The sequence below is a fragment of the Lentinus tigrinus genome (assembly GCF_003813185.1).
Source record: "Lentinus tigrinus ALCF2SS1-7 unplaced genomic scaffold L226scaffold_16, whole genome shotgun sequence".
Taxonomy (NCBI): Eukaryota; Fungi; Basidiomycota; class Agaricomycetes; order Polyporales; family Polyporaceae; genus Lentinus; species Lentinus tigrinus.
The window spans coordinates 490,094-504,727 of NW_027137925.1; the positions used below are offsets into that span (position 1 = coordinate 490,094).

A 14,634-nucleotide genomic window follows, 5' to 3' on the forward strand; every position below is an offset into this window, starting at 1 on the left:
CGTCGTCGTATCGACGCGGAGCTGCCCGCCATGCGTTTCTTCGTGTTCAAGACCCCGACCCACGCTTCGAGCGCGGCAGTTTGGCGTCGTTGTATTGACGCGGAGCTGCCCGCCCTGAGGCGAACGGGTGCCAAAAAGGCGACCGCGGACCGATGTCGGAATCCGAGAGGCTATGGAGATTGCGATCCATGGTTCTGCGTCGTCGAATCGACGTGGAGCATTGGACGTGACTACCTATGACACCCGATGTGCATGGAGGTGAGTACTTACGACGCCCGATGGGGCGGCACTAGGGGTACCTCCCCCCACCCAGGGGGAGGGTGTACACACGCGCTCATGGTTGTGGCTGGGTACCCACACCCGGTTCCGAGTGGGTACATAGCTTGCTGAACTGACATATGCATGCCGAGAATGATGTTGTTTCACACAGCTCGGAGTGCGATGAGTGCTCGCCATATCACGCACATGTCCCGTGAGCTTCGTTTCACCGGTGCAGCGTTTCCCGTGATGGGCTAATGTGAGTTGAGCAGGAAGATCTGGAAGAGCGGCATGACGCGCAGGGTGGGCCCGCGTCACACCATTAACAGAGGGATCACCGGGACCTTGGACGGGTATGGACGCCGGGCTTCAGTCTGTGTTGTATCAAATACCTACAGTATACCCGTGGCAGGTTGGATCGTTGGAGGTGAAGATGCTAGAGGTTCGATTGTATAGTGACCTAGCCTGGAGGCTTCGCGGCGTTGTATGACGTGCGTTGTGGGTATGTCATGCATACACGACGCCGTTGATATGTCAGCACAGGATCGCACCCCCTGGAGAATGATGTTAGCCTGCCTAGGACATAGTGGCACGGTCCTGCCCGCGAGAGGGGCTTGGTGCTTCCTCAACGCCCGTTCGGTATGACACTGCCGCAGCACGAGTTCTAGCTTGGACATGGTAGTACCATTCTGCGCGCGAGAGGGCTTCGGAGCTTCGATGACGCCTCTTCGCCGGTATCACACTACCGCAGCACTGCTTGTGAGTCATTGGTGAGGTAGTGGTGGTGTGTATATAGGCAGGCTCGGAGGTTTCAAACCCGTTCCATTCATCGCCGCATAGCTTGGCTCCCCGACCGAGGTACCTCTAAACCGCTGCCCCCTGACTATCCGCCCATGGGAAAACCAGGTACGTGTACGATGCCCGGGATGCCTGGGAGAAGGGTACTAACGAACTTGAATGTCCGTTCAGACACTGTCGACCTGACCGGCGATACGACGGAGGAAGATGGTTCCGAGGAGTCAGGTTCCACCAGCAGCGGCAATGAAGCGTCAGATCACGAATCCCAGGAGGAGGACCAGTTGTCCGAAAGCGAATACATGGACGACTTGGCCGCCAGCGATGTCGAAGTCACGAAGCCGAAATGCGTGCAATGTGCGCACGAGGGAGCACTTGCGCACTGCGTCCGCAAACGGCGCACGGTGACCTGCAACCCTTGTTTGGAGAAGAAACGGTATTGCTCGTTCTTGGGTAGTGAGTGTAGCTACTTGACTGCACTTTGCGCGTGACTGATAACACGTTGCAGAGGTGTACGCGGCACCAAAGGACGCTGCGGTGCCTGATTTGCTGCAGAAACTTAACAGACACATGAACGATATTCATAGCTCCCTGCGTGCGCTCGACGAGAAGTATGAGAGCATAGATGTGCGATTCTTTCGCGTCAGTCGTCACCTTCGTGAGATCAAGGCCTCAATGCGCAAACGAGGGATGAAGGTACGCCATGTTCCCATGACACCCGCCGGTACCCCCGCCCCAGACGTTGTCCAACCTGTCGAAGTTGAAGTGGAACAACCCATGGCCTCGACGTCGCATGCAACGCCGCTGCAGGTAGGCCAACCGCAAGCTATGGCGACGACGGATGCGAGCTGTGGTGGGGAACGTAGCAGCACGTTGGCCACCCCCCTGTCTGGGATCGTCCACGGCCCTGCCGCCAACGTGGGTGTGGTGGGCGCACAATGTGAGCCACTGCCTGCCCTCGCTACCACGACTACTGCATCTACCGCGGCGTCAGCCGACACCGCCGTGGTCCAGCCTTCCGCGAGTGCCTCGAGCTCTGCTCCTGCGGCGGCATCGGCCTTGCCCCCCGCGCTTTATGGCGCCGAGCAATATGAGAACATTGCTCTGACACAGGCGGAGTTAGAATTACGTGTGCATGAGCAATGGGAACAGCTGCAACTCGTCGCCCGCCATGTAGGGGCACCGGTGCCCCACGCTGAGACTGCTCATCCCGGAGGACAATCCATGTACACCGGCGGGCCGTCCGCGGTGCCGCCCATGGAGACTTCACGTCCCGGAGGACTGCCCATGTACCCGCCGCCTTTCGCAACGTTGGGAAGGCCATCGGCTTTATGGGACTACGAGTACCAGGCTCTCAACGCTCGATATGCAGCCCACTACGGGCAGACGTCCGTGGTTCCCGGTGTTCTGACGGTGCCCAGTGCAAGCGACTCGGGGGTTGGATCCAGGTGGGAACGCACGCGCGGGAACGACGAGGTATGGCTTCTAAACTCATTGGGATCCAAACGTTACTGACCACAACACAGTCCAACGGCGAGTCCTTGGAAGATGAGCGTCCGGCGAAAAGGAAGAAGAGAGCCCATGACAACACCAAGGACGACTCGAAGAAGCATGGCAGTAAGCGTGGCCACTCCGAGAAGTCCAGGCACGTTGGTGAGAGCTCGTCGAAGGACTCGAAGCGCAAGTGGTGAATGACGTCCTCGAAGATCCATCATAGTGTCGCACAGAGGTACATGAGCATGAACGGACGGACATAGGCATCAGTATCTAGCACAATGGGGGATGTATGGTACGGCCCGGTATGGTGGAGGGAATGAATCGGTCATCCGTTACACGTCCTGCGAGTGTGCCAACAGCAAGATTGGGCATGAGGAGAGATGGGCACCTGAAGGCTGCTTCGCGCGCGCTGCCCGACCCCGCGTGAAGGTGACGCACCTCCCCCAGTCGATTGAGAGTGGGTGCCATCGCCGCTGCTCGGAAGCTTTGAATGACTCTGGCCAGTGCCTGGTGGAGGGGCATACAGACGGGAGGTGGACGTAGCGGTGGACGAATACATATATTTTCGTAAGATGGTCCACGTTAGCGTGACGCAACAACAGGGCAGTCGGTACTATACATGAGCGCGACCACGGAAAGCGCGCTCGCCCGCGACGCGTCGGCAGTACTGTAGTGCGGAGGTCCATAGGTGGCGACGTACAAGCATATCACTGGACGAAAGGTCAAAGTGAGCGCGGAGGTGCTGATCGAGCCATGAAACCTGCGCTTGCGACAGAGGGCAGGGTGGTGGCTCACAGGGGACGTGCGAGAGTTGAGCAGGTTGTCTGCCCGAAGGCACCAAAGGGACATCCGGGTGCTCACCGGGGTTGTCTGACTGGTGGTGGCGCATGAGAACCGGGTCCGCGATGGTGTCCCAGTCTATACCAAATGACGCGAGATCGTCGCCTACGGCCGCATCTTCCTGCGCCAAGTCCAGGCCGCGCGGCCCTTGACTGGCCATGCCGAACATGAAGAGTTCGCGAGGGCTTGCCGGACGTTCTCCTCGAACGTGAAGCATGTGCGCGTTCCACGCCGAGGCCCACTCCTGCGCGTCGGCATTCAAAGCGGGAAGGAAAAGATGGTGTAGGAGCCAAATATGCTCTGGGTCATCATGGTCGAGCTCACAAGTATCCTCGAGGTCTTGAAAGAACTCCTTCCACTTGCGTCCAAAACCACTGGTCACGTCAAACCACAGCCGCTCGATGCGCGTGTTATGAACGCTCCTGAGGGTGGAGAAATTGAGGGGGGACCTGGTGAGAGGGTGAAGGGCGGACTCACCGACCCCAGATGTAGGACCCGCGGTTGAGGCCGCGATGCTCTTCCATCCATCGCGCGACTTGGAGGTTTTCGGTGCCGTGGTCCCCACGCACCCGGCTGGGGACACCGTACTGCGTGGTGGCGCGAAGGAAGAGGCGTAGAACTGTTTGTGCGCGATTGTTGGAATGAACACCAGTGCCGACGACTAGACGTGAGGAACCGTCAATAAAGGTGTGATTAACGAACTTCCAGCGGATGAGACCTTCAAAGGCAATCAGAACGGGGTAGGAGCGGTACGGGTGTGTAGGGTGGGTAACGCACCGTGCTGTCCATCGTGATGCCACAATGAGTTGGGCCCAGGCACACGATATTTCTTTCGGATGATGCGGCGTCGACCAAAGACAGGCGGTGCGCCGCGCACACGTATGTAGGACGAACGAATACGGGAGTCGGGTACGCGATGGCCACGTGCGGAGAGTTGCCCTGCCAGCATGACACGGCCAAAGTTGGGGAATACGGTGAGGATGTCGGCGACTTGGCGGTCGAGATCGTCGTCGCTGAGCTGGGACACGGGAGGAGTAACGGATGTGTGTATGCGGGTGACCGTTCCGTCCTCGTGTGTGATAGTGCGGAAGGGGGGCGGGGCGGGGTCGACGAGGCCATAACGGAGAGCCGCACGACGGACAGTGCGCGGAGAGCATTTCAGGAGCTGGGCGATGCGAGTGGGGCCACGGAGCTGAAGAGCGTACTGCAAGAACGTGCGGTCGATGACCTTGGAAGGACGACCGCGCTTGCCGGTATGGACTGTCTGAAGGATGGGAATAAGAGGCCCGTCTGGAGGGTCCCCAGACTGGTGGCAAGCTCCGTCGAGGTCGCGAACAATATGCTCGATGCTGGTGAGCAGAGTCTGATACTCGTCCACAGGTATGAGATGACGGTGCTATAGGATCAGAAGTAAACAAAAGGCGGCGCGGGGAAAAGGAGGACAGAGTGCGAACTTGGTCTGCAGCGGTACGCAGGGAGAGGGCTTGACCTCGAACCTCGCGGAGGCGTGTCGTATCGCCCACTTGCGTGCGCAACGCGACGTTTACTCGTTCGATGAGGGCGTGGTAAGCCCGGCGTATGTTGTCGAGGGGGTCATCCATCTGCGACGCGGTGTACGGCGGGGGACAAGCGGGGCACAGGGGTATGTGTACAACGAGCGGAGGGTGGCGTCCGGGCTGGAAAGCCCGGTAAGTTGCAACGCAACGTTTGTGGAGGATTGGTTGTGGCGGCTTGCACCGATCTGTCGGGTTCGGTGCAAAACGGTGCGAAGCGTGTCAATCGGACATTTTGATGCCGAGGTGGCTGTGAGGGAGGTGAGTGCAATATGGTGCTACAGGGGGCTAAGAGGGGATGAGAGGTGCGATACGGGGCAATCAGGTGCAATCAGGTGCAATAACGAAGATGCTGTTACCTGAGGACATATAGCCGGCCACGCAGGACATGGGGAAAGTTGGGTGCAAGCGGGGGCGATCCGGTGCTAGACGGGGCTGAACGGTGCAAAGGGTGGCTAAGGGCGCGGATTGCGATGTCGGTCGGCTAGTGGGCGCTCGGTGCGAAGAGGTGCAAAGAGGTGCGATAAGGTGCGAAGAGGTGCTGGGAGGTGCTAGGAGGTGCAAAGTGGTGCAAAGTGGTGCAAAGTGGTGCTAGGAGGTGCTAGACGGGGGTAGAGGGTGCAAAAGGTGCAAAGAAGTGCAAAGCGGTGCAGGCGCTCACTGTGTTCTGGTATTTGTCCAGCAAATCCACTCATAGTTGAAGGCATGCTGCGTAAGGGCCTGGAGACCGTGCGCTATCTCATTGACGCACCAGACACGCTCTCCCTCATCATTGGACCGGGAAGAGTCGAGGAGGTATGTGTGCATTCTCGGTGGTGCCCTGCGTCGTTGACATTCCACAGAAAATCTTCCCGACGCTCTATCTGTTGCTTTCACGAGATCTGCAGGTCTTTAGGCTGTGTCAGACGAAGTACGTCAGCCCTGAAGAGCTGATTTTGTCGTGGCACAGCCTGGTGATTGTCTGCGGGGAAGTCAACGAGCGATACTGCCACCTGAAAGGTACAGTATCCACGACCGTCGGTGATGCGCACTGGCTAACTCGAGCACAGATGTTTTTGAATATCGCCCCGATCCGAGCTCAGAGTCATTCAAGCAGTTCGCATATGGCATGGTATGGGTTATTCTCAAACTTACCTGCCCCTTTTGCGCTCAACATCAATGCAGTTTGCCTACTGGCACGATCAGAAGAAACTGTGGTCTCTCAAGATTTGTGAAGAGGACCCGTTTCTCGAGATTCCCGTCAATGAGGAGGAGGAAGCCCCGCTAGACGCTACTATCCTCAATTTCCCGCTTGCTACAGATCACCTCTATCCCCCAGCGCAAGAGAGCGTTACAACGCATACAGAAGAGGCCAGTGTAAAACTCGCTGGAATGTGAGTGCTGCTAGCAACGTCCCAATGATCATGATGGCTCATTGTCCTACAGCCTCGGCACTTGGAATGGATTCTTCTACAACGAACTGGACAAGCCGGGCGCATCGATGTACTCCTTCAACCTCCGCCCCGCCGACTCTGACGGGCTAGCATCCTACATCGCACGTGGCTGCGTATCCCATCGCGGTTCTGAGTTCGTTATCACGGGCAACGTCGAGCACGACGAGGCTGGACGGCCGATATATGAGCTCTGGCTCCGGTTCGTCCCGTCGCACTACGAGAACTTCAATGTGTACTTCCGTGGTAATCTGCACTTGGAGGGGTCTGTCTTCGCGGGAGTCTGGGGCATGGTCAAGAACGATATGCCCAACTTCTTCCAGTTCAGGAGGATCTCCCCGGAACTACTCGTCTGCCGACCACCACCCGAGCATTTCCGCATGAACCAGGCCGCGGCACGATGGTCATTCGCGTTGACGGCGGTGCATACGGAGGTTCTCCGGAAACTGTCATCAACGCGCCTCTTGGAACAGCGCAGAGCGAAGAGGCGCCAGTGGGAGGCCTTTCTTGCTGGGGATACGAACGTGGATATCAGCGAGCTGTTCCGCACCACGACGTATGCAGACGCGTGCTACTACTTCGCAGTCTTGCGGTCTCGCAACGTCATCCATAAGTGCGTGACAATACTTCTCCCTGGTTCAGCATTGTGGCTTACTGAGGCTCCCTAGCTACTATTGCGACCAGTGCGATGCGAAGATCATGGGAGCGCGGATACTCTGTCTGGAGTGCGGTATCGACGACACAGTGGACTTCTGCGACAAGCCCGAGTGCATGGGCGTCGTCGTCCGTCTCAAAGACTTGCCGGAGCCACATCTTCCCTCCCACGATGTTGCCAAGCTACGAGCCATAGCCATCACACGCGAGAGCGGAAAAGTGCTCAAGGCGAGCAAGGCGGCGCTCTCCAGGGCTCGCGGTTTGTTGGATCGTGACGAGCAGTCGAGGTCTTCATCTGAGTCTGCGCCGCATTCGTTCGCATTCGCCCCTGGCATCTTCAGACTGGCTACCCGCCGGCAGTCATCGATGTCTACGGCACCGGTCTGCATAGGCTGCGCGAGGATAGTGCACTACCCTTGCTGGTTCTGCAGCGACTGCGAAGGTTCGTCACTTCGCTATATCTACCATTGAATACAAACGCTCACTGTCAGTCTAGGAGACGTGTTCATTTGTCCATCTTGCGACGCTACTGGAGCCATCAACAAAGGGACTCATGAAGCCGATCACGGGCTGGTACGCTGTCTGCGAACTGCCCACCGAGACGGCGACGGAGCTTCGGATTCGCGGATGAAGGCTCTGGAACGAGGCATGCTGACGCTCGAGCGCCGCTTGGATGCTCTCGAAAACCGACTTGACGAGCGCATGTCGAGGATAGAGAGCCTACTGCAGAGGATAGCCACAGAAGAGCGCGATGCGCAGAATATGACCTGATTCGGTGAGCTACTCATGCTAGGATGGGCGGGACTGCGATTATAGGTAATCTTTCACTTGCTCCTCCAGCCAGTTCCATAGTTTGTCCTGCTCCGTCACATCCAGTGCGATCAGATTCGGGGACCCTGGTCGAGCCCATGGACGCAGATACTGACGTCGGAATGTCTATTAGCATGTCTGGAGGACAGTGACTGATCACGTCGCGTTACCTTGTGTTCTACAGCTTCCGGGGCAGTCCCTGCGTAGAGAGGCGTAATCGCCCCGTATGGCGTTGGCCACTCGAATATCCAGTGCTAGATAGTATGTTCACGTTTTAGATTACCTACTACTGGATAGACACGTACCCAGAGCTTCAAAAGCCATGATTTCTTATCACGAAAAATCTCGGTATTGATATTACCCGGGTGCAGGGCAATACTGACGACACGTTCGCCGCGTTCCTTCGCCCGGTTCGCAAGATATACCGACAGCGTCACTTGGGCAAGTTTCGCCTCGTCATACAGCAAGAATAGTCCCGTCTTGCGGCGCTCGGGCCCGTCTGTGAACGTTGCGTAGTTGAGACGGCCACCAGGAACGTGGTGATGGGCAAATGAAGCTACCCAAATGATGCGTGCCGGGTCGGGAGCGGGAGCCGCCAGGAGCAGAGGGTACAGGAGTCGGAGGAAGAGGTGATGTCCGATGAGGGATATGCCGACCGTGAGATCGTAGCCTTGCTTCGTGAGAGCATCTATTGGCGGCAGCATCACGCCTGCGTTCAGGTACAGGAGGTCGATATGTGATTCTCGCCTGTTTTTCAGTAACTTTTCGTCAGCAACGGCTTCCCTGACAATGGGTGGGTATTATATGTACTTACTTTGCGAACGCTTGCGCAGACTCTCGGACCTGGGCGAGGTCACTCAGGTCGAGCTGATGGAACGCGGCCTTCTTCCCCGTCTCTGTGGTCAGAACATCGATAGCCTCCCGTGCTCTGTCCTCTGAGCGAGTCGCAATGTAGACTTTAGCGTTCTTTTTGAGAAGTCCCTTGGTGATTTCACGACCTATCCCTGCATTCCCGCCCGTAACTATCACGACCTTCCCGGTGAGATCAGGAGCATCTTCGGGCCGCCATTTTGGTGCAGGGGGGAACGACTCTTGCAGCCACTGGAAGAAAGACATGGGTAAGGGCACTAGGGAAGCGAGGGGCGAGTGTTGGGAGCCGGTGCCTACGTACCACAACATGTTATATAGGAGACAGGATGGGCTCCGTGATTTTCGGAGCAGATCGTAACTGTGCGTGAGATGAATTGATGGGGGCTCAAAGTCGAAAGGCTTGGGGACGGTCCACAGATTCCGAGAACATCGGACTGGCGGACTGGCGGACTGGCGCGAGATGTCGACATTCACCCACACCCACAGTCCAGCACATGATGTTATCATCCTCACCCATACATCACCCAATGCAGCCGATTGTGCCAGTTCAAGGATCATGAAAATCTCGACATGCGAGGCCCAAGCGACTACACTGGAGGATATCCTAAGAGGCTTGTCAGCCTATGCTCCGGCGAGATTGCGCTTCCAGCCATGTCCACATTTTGTCCTGTTCTGTGATTTCAAGCGCAGCTGGGTGAGGATCCGCAGAACGAGCCCACAGACGCAGGTACTGGCGAGTCCAGTGAGCAGCCACCGTAGATAGCAGTTTGAGGTTTGAAGCCAAGGCTCACCTTGCCGTTGTAAGTGAGTGCCTCCAGCGCCGTTCCAGCATAAAGAGGGGTGATACTACCAGAGCGTACAAAAAAAATAACAAGTAGATCGACACCGAGACATTGCGTATACCGAATACCACTCCATGGAACATAGACAAAGGATCGACGTGTTCCCTAATCGTCCCCGGTGAAGATGTAGGTGAACGGATCCCAAGTCTTGTCATCCTCCGGGGCCGTATCCCGTCCGTAGACATGCGCCATCCAGGCGAGGATAGCGTCTATCCTAGCACTGAACCCGCCGGACGGCCAGCAGTTCCCATGGACGACATATCTGTCCTTCCTGCAACGGAGCCGAGATCGCCGCGCGGGCGTGAGTGTTGGACGGGAAGAGGGCGACAACGAACAATTTGGGTGGAAGGCGTCGATCGAGACGGGGCCGAATGTGAAATGGGTCACCGCCAGCAGTCCTATCCTCGGCTCCCCACGGCTCACCTGCACCCCCTTCATGGCTACCCAGCCGCGAACAGACACTGCGGACTCAGGATCAATTGAGCAAACGCAACGCCATCCATAAGTCATGTTCAGGCTTGATTGGCTCACCAGCCCGAGCATCAAGCGGGCGAGCCAGTTCCATGTTGATCCCACGAGGGTACTTCACCGCGCCCAAGGCGCCAGACCAGTCCCAGTCGACGATGAGGATGTTAGGCCTGTTTCCGGGCGCGTCCTCGTTGCGGACGAGCACGTTGACATCACGCACGTCTCCGTGAACGAATCCACGGTCGTGCAGAAGCTGAAGTCGGGACTTGACCTCCTTCTGCGCGTCTGCCAATGACACGGCGGGCCTCGGTTTCCTCGTATTCTCCTTCGCTCTTTGCTTTGCCTTCTTCTTCTCCTCGTCCTGCTCTGCTTCGTCCGCCTCATCTTGGGCATTCCTCTTGATGTCCCAGACAGTACTCGAGTACTCTGCAGACCTATCGTCGATGACGACCATGGTCCAGTCGTAGACGATGTTCACGGCGAGCAGCGCGGGGGCGAAGCCGGCGGAGTGAGCGGCTGCGTGGGCTTCGGCGCAATAACGCTTGCAGAATTTCACGCAAAGAGGCGTCCCAATCCCATTCTCGGAGACGCGAAAGATCCTCTGCCCGTCGATTGATGACACGTACGTGAACGGATGATAAATATTTTCGCTGTCCACGTAGTAGTCGCGGAAGGGAAAGTCAGCTCGTGGACCGCGGTTCATGGGCAGAGTGGGGCAAGAGGCCCGCAGTCTTTGAAGAGCGACGCGTAAAGCGGCTAGCGCCCGGTCTCCAGCTGCGAGCTCGTCATCGTTGGTCGTATGCACGTGAAGGGGAATTATGCAGAGATGCTCAATGTTGGGTTCGTCTCCGTAGGCTGCAGCGGCAATCGCGAGGTACGGTCCTGTCTTCGGAGTGAGTGAAGGCTGGCGAGTAGATGGAGACACATACCGAAATGTAGAACGATTATTGCAGGAAAGTTGAGTTTTGCCACCAAATCGTCGTCCTCCGGGTCAGCTGCGTTGAAGAAGTTTCGAATATTTTCGATCCAGTAGTGAATGGCTTCGACATATGGGTCGGCAGTGGAGGTGTCAATCTCGCGTTTGATCTCCTGCACATAGTACACAAGCTCGCGATCCAAGCACGCAGCGCGCAGATCACCGTCGGTGTTGTACTTCGTGTTCCCTATATATCCCCGCCGCGCGTATGCGGGGAGAATGCCGCCTGATGTAAGGATGCCGGTGAATGCTTCTCGACGGGCGTCCTCATCGGGGAATAACCCGGATCCGGCAGCGCGAAGAGCTTCGTAACATTGGATGTCCGCGGGATCAGGCTCAATTGACCGAATGTCACAACGAAGCTGGCAGAGAGTCTCATCAAGGAGAGATGGCGGTGTGGACAGCTGATAGGGTCGACCACAATAGATCCGACGCCCTTTGTTCTTCTGCGCAGTGCTGAACTCGGATGCCGTAGCTTCAAAGGACGGCGCCTTAGTCGGAGTATGTTTGAAGTAGGCGAGGCGTCGCTCTTTGAATGGAAGAGGTTGTAGAGTGTCCTTCTCTAGAGCCACGTCTGTAGAGGGGTGAGCATCTCAAGAGAGCATGAAGGAGAAGACAACTTGCAGCCAGGCGGAACAAGTACAAAGTGTAGTTCTCCTTCTTTGAATCCCCACGGAGCAATCTTTGCCAAGGTGGATCCCTTGTCGACCTTCGTGAGAGTGTTTATTCCCTGGGAAACGATGATCTCTTCCAAGTTATCGTCACAAGAACAATCCGTCCCTCCGGGATACTAGAGGGATGTGAGCGACCAAACGTGACATCGCAAGTGATGACACACCTGATAAAGATCGTGATCCTTCTTACCCTGAGGGACAACGTCCTGTGCCAAACCAGACAAACTAGCCTGCTGCGAAATGAGCGTGCTCGTTCCCATGTCGAAAACTTTGATCGAAGGATAGCGACCTGCGAACGTTAGATGTAGAACAGCCAGCTGTTATGGAGACTTACTAGGTCTCACGATGAGATGAACGTCGTCGTCCTGTACGTTTGACCACCAAGCTTCGATGGTGCGGCGCGTGGGTCGGACAAGGTCTTTGTCCCGATCGAGACCACGGAACGCCTGCCATATCTCATGCAACTGCGCAGTTGCGTCGAGTTTGCCGGGAGGAACCTGGGTCGCGATGTCAGTATGCTACGAGACAGTGACATAGCGGCGTAGCGGCAACTCGCACGAGCATAATCGAAGGCTGATCTGGTATTTTGACCATCACCGCCTCTATGATTTCTACGACCCTCGCATTTTGGTTGACAAGAATGGAGTCAAGGCTGTTGCGGTCGGGACAAAAGAAATTCAAAACGATCCGTCCCGCCATTATAACGAGACGAGGGTATGGATGAGAGCTGATGAGAGTGAACGGAAGGCAAGTGCATTAGCGCCCAATGTTGTTCTTGTAAACGGGCTTATGTAAGCAGGCAGCGAGATCGCATTGTTCGATCCCATAACTTGGATGCTGGGCAGTTATAGATGCATGTCATGGTGGCTCGAGCAGATTGTGCCACATGCCCGAGAAAGTGCGCGGCTGCGCCTCCAGCATTTCCTGCAAGCATCGTTGCCTCGTTCCCGTCTTGTGCCCACTACATCAGCATGGCTCTGAAGACACGCGCCCTCTGTCTCAGCTCGATACTGTACGACTTTGGCCTCGCGTCGCGCATGTTGGCGAAACTACGCTCTTGGACCATCCTGTCGGACAGGATCAGGATTAAATCAAGGAAGCCCATATCCTTCTGTATTCACCTATCTATTACTCTCCCCTTCTCCAGCTTCCAGATCCTCAAGACTCCACTTCGGCCGCGACTCGAGCGAGTACTCGTCCGTGTCGCCGGCAAGAAAGCGGTCCATCGCTGCCCACGCAATCATCGCCGCGTTGTCTATACATCGCATGCTTGTCAGCTCCAACATCCCAAACCCACGACGACGAACGACGTACCGGTACACAGGTGCGGGGGAGGGAAGACGAGCTCGATGCGCTCGTCCGGGCTCTCCGCGTCCAGACATGCTCGCAACCTGCGCGGATCGACCCATGGTCAGCACACTCCTGCAGTACCGGACAGACATATTTACCTCTCCCGCAAAAATGTGTTGCTCGCAACACCTCCGCTCACAACCAGATGCTGCACCTTGATCCCTCGTTGCGTGCACTGCTGTATCCCCAGTGCGAGCTTATCCTCGAGCTGCCCCACCGCAGCCTTCTGGAAGCTCCGCGCGATGCCGAGCCTTGCACATTCGTCGAGTTCGCCCCGCTGCGCGTCTAAGTACCGCTCGACAGTCGAGTGTAGCCCCGTATACGAGAACGCAAGCCGGCCGCGCATGGGTCGCGGCATATGGATCTCGGGTGCGTCGTCCTCGCCGGACGTGCAGAACTGCTCGAGCGCGGCCCCGGGGGCGCGTCCGGAGTACGGGATCTTGAGGAGCTTGGCGACTTTGTCGTAGGCGTTGCCGATGCTCTCGTCGAGGGTCGTCGCGAGGATGCGGAAGGCGATGCGGGAGGTGGCAAGCAGAAGGAGTGTGTGGCCGCCCGAGACAAGGAGTGTGAGGAAAGGAAAGGTTGGGAGGGCTTCTGTGGGGGAGGTGAGGAAGGGCGTGAGCGCGTGCGCTTGCTGTAGGGAAGAAAGGGTTCGTCACTGGCAGCTCGTGATGTTCGTGTGTTGATGACGAGCGTAATGCGAGAACTCACCATATGATGCACGCCAACCAACGGTTTGTTCACAGCTGCCGCAAGGGTGCGCGCAGCATTCCCGCATACGCTGAGGCATCCGGGAATCCCTGGACGCTGTCAGCTGAATAAAACGAAACTCTCGCGGCGACGTACCTGGACCGCGCGTGAACGCAATACCGTCAACCTCGTTGATGGTCAGGTTCGCCTCTTTCAACGCTCTCTGGACAGCTCCTGGCTACGCGTACGAGGTGAATAGGCGTCGGCGTGGTGACGACGCGAAGACTTGCCATGTTGCGCTGGTGCGCATGCAGCGCGACAAATGGATGGATTCCACCATATTCCTCGACGCTAGTCCATCACGGGTCAAAGGAATGTACCCAAAGCAGAACACATATGGCATACAAGGCTTGCTGGTTGATGACGACGTTGGAGAGTATCTTCCTGTCCGAGGTGACCACGGCAGCACAACTGTCGTCCGCGGAGGACTCTAGCGCGAGTACGGTGAATCTGCGAGACGTTCCATGGCGAAGAGAGCAAGTTATGGACAAGCTGGGGAGACGTGTGCGCAGAAGGTTAGCATAGCGCATGAGCGTCGAGAAGAAAGCTGAGTATGACGGCGCTTACCAGTCTTTTCTTTCTGCACAACCACGACGATGACCGCTATTCCAAGGACTACTCCTTCATCTACACGAAAGCACCGTCTCGTGCTCATTATCGACTAGGACCGCCTCAGCGTCGCATATGCCGTTTGTCTACCTTCATTCAGGGCCAGTGATTTGGGGAGAGGACTCCACATCTCGAGAGTGGTGAGTCACCGAGTAATTCCAAGACGAAGCGTGTGTGTTGTGATCAAGGTAGGTAGACGATTCCGCGAAGGGTTCGACATGTAGACATGGCGGATGTTCAGAAGCAAGCTGTATTCAC

General features: G+C 56.8%; 5 protein-coding genes across 5 annotated transcripts in view; 1 reads left to right on the forward strand and 4 right to left on the reverse strand.

Moving 5' to 3' along the window:
* Nucleotides 1–7,498, forward strand: part of L226DRAFT_510120 (uncharacterized protein) — a gene marked incomplete at its 3' end in the record, with an annotated part of 37,388 nt that extends 29,890 nt beyond the window's left edge. The window contains exons 9-15 of the mRNA XM_067678246.1: nucleotides 5,661–5,738; nucleotides 5,786–5,942; nucleotides 5,993–6,054; nucleotides 6,108–6,316; nucleotides 6,369–6,986; nucleotides 7,033–7,308; nucleotides 7,369–7,498. Of these exons, the coding sequence (XP_067534390.1) occupies nucleotides 5,661–5,738; nucleotides 5,786–5,942; nucleotides 5,993–6,054; nucleotides 6,108–6,316; nucleotides 6,369–6,986; nucleotides 7,033–7,308; nucleotides 7,369–7,498 (1,530 nt within the window). The remainder of the gene's footprint in view (nucleotides 1–5,660; nucleotides 5,739–5,785; nucleotides 5,943–5,992; nucleotides 6,055–6,107; nucleotides 6,317–6,368; nucleotides 6,987–7,032; nucleotides 7,309–7,368) is intronic.
* Nucleotides 7,499–7,837: 339 nt separating this feature from the next.
* Nucleotides 7,838–8,953, reverse strand: L226DRAFT_464777 (NAD(P)-binding protein; the record flags this gene model as incomplete). Its single annotated transcript, XM_067675884.1, has 4 exons — nucleotides 7,838–7,948; nucleotides 8,008–8,076; nucleotides 8,128–8,584; nucleotides 8,652–8,953. 4 exons carry the CDS (start codon nucleotides 8,951–8,953, stop codon nucleotides 7,838–7,840), a joined length of 939 nt encoding a protein of 312 aa, XP_067534391.1.
* Nucleotides 8,954–9,216: 263 nt separating this feature from the next.
* L226DRAFT_98525 (uncharacterized protein) lies at nucleotides 9,217–9,879 on the reverse strand. The gene is made up of 2 exons (XM_067687408.1): nucleotides 9,499–9,879; nucleotides 9,217–9,437 (listed from the first exon to the last, which is right to left on the reverse strand). Exons 1-2 carry the CDS (start codon nucleotides 9,732–9,734, stop codon nucleotides 9,329–9,331), a joined length of 345 nt encoding a protein of 114 aa, XP_067534392.1. The 5' UTR covers nucleotides 9,735–9,879; the 3' UTR covers nucleotides 9,217–9,328.
* L226DRAFT_536095 (uncharacterized protein) lies at nucleotides 9,532–12,858 on the reverse strand. Its single transcript, XM_067681040.1, has 6 exons — nucleotides 12,226–12,858; nucleotides 12,002–12,164; nucleotides 11,832–11,956; nucleotides 11,618–11,783; nucleotides 10,947–11,567; nucleotides 9,532–10,899 (listed from the first exon to the last, which is right to left on the reverse strand). The coding sequence occupies exons 1-6, from the start codon at nucleotides 12,364–12,366 to the stop codon at nucleotides 10,025–10,027; spliced, it is 2,091 nt and encodes a 696-aa protein (XP_067534393.1). The 5' UTR covers nucleotides 12,367–12,858; the 3' UTR covers nucleotides 9,532–10,024.
* L226DRAFT_546390 (glycoprotease) lies at nucleotides 12,789–14,297 on the reverse strand (the record flags this gene model as incomplete). The annotated part of the gene is made up of 7 exons (XM_067682418.1): nucleotides 12,789–12,922; nucleotides 12,982–13,058; nucleotides 13,116–13,651; nucleotides 13,729–13,817; nucleotides 13,864–13,945; nucleotides 13,998–14,058; nucleotides 14,113–14,297. 7 exons carry the CDS (start codon nucleotides 14,295–14,297, stop codon nucleotides 12,789–12,791), a joined length of 1,164 nt encoding a protein of 387 aa, XP_067534394.1.
* Between the last annotated feature and the right edge of the window lie 337 nt (nucleotides 14,298–14,634).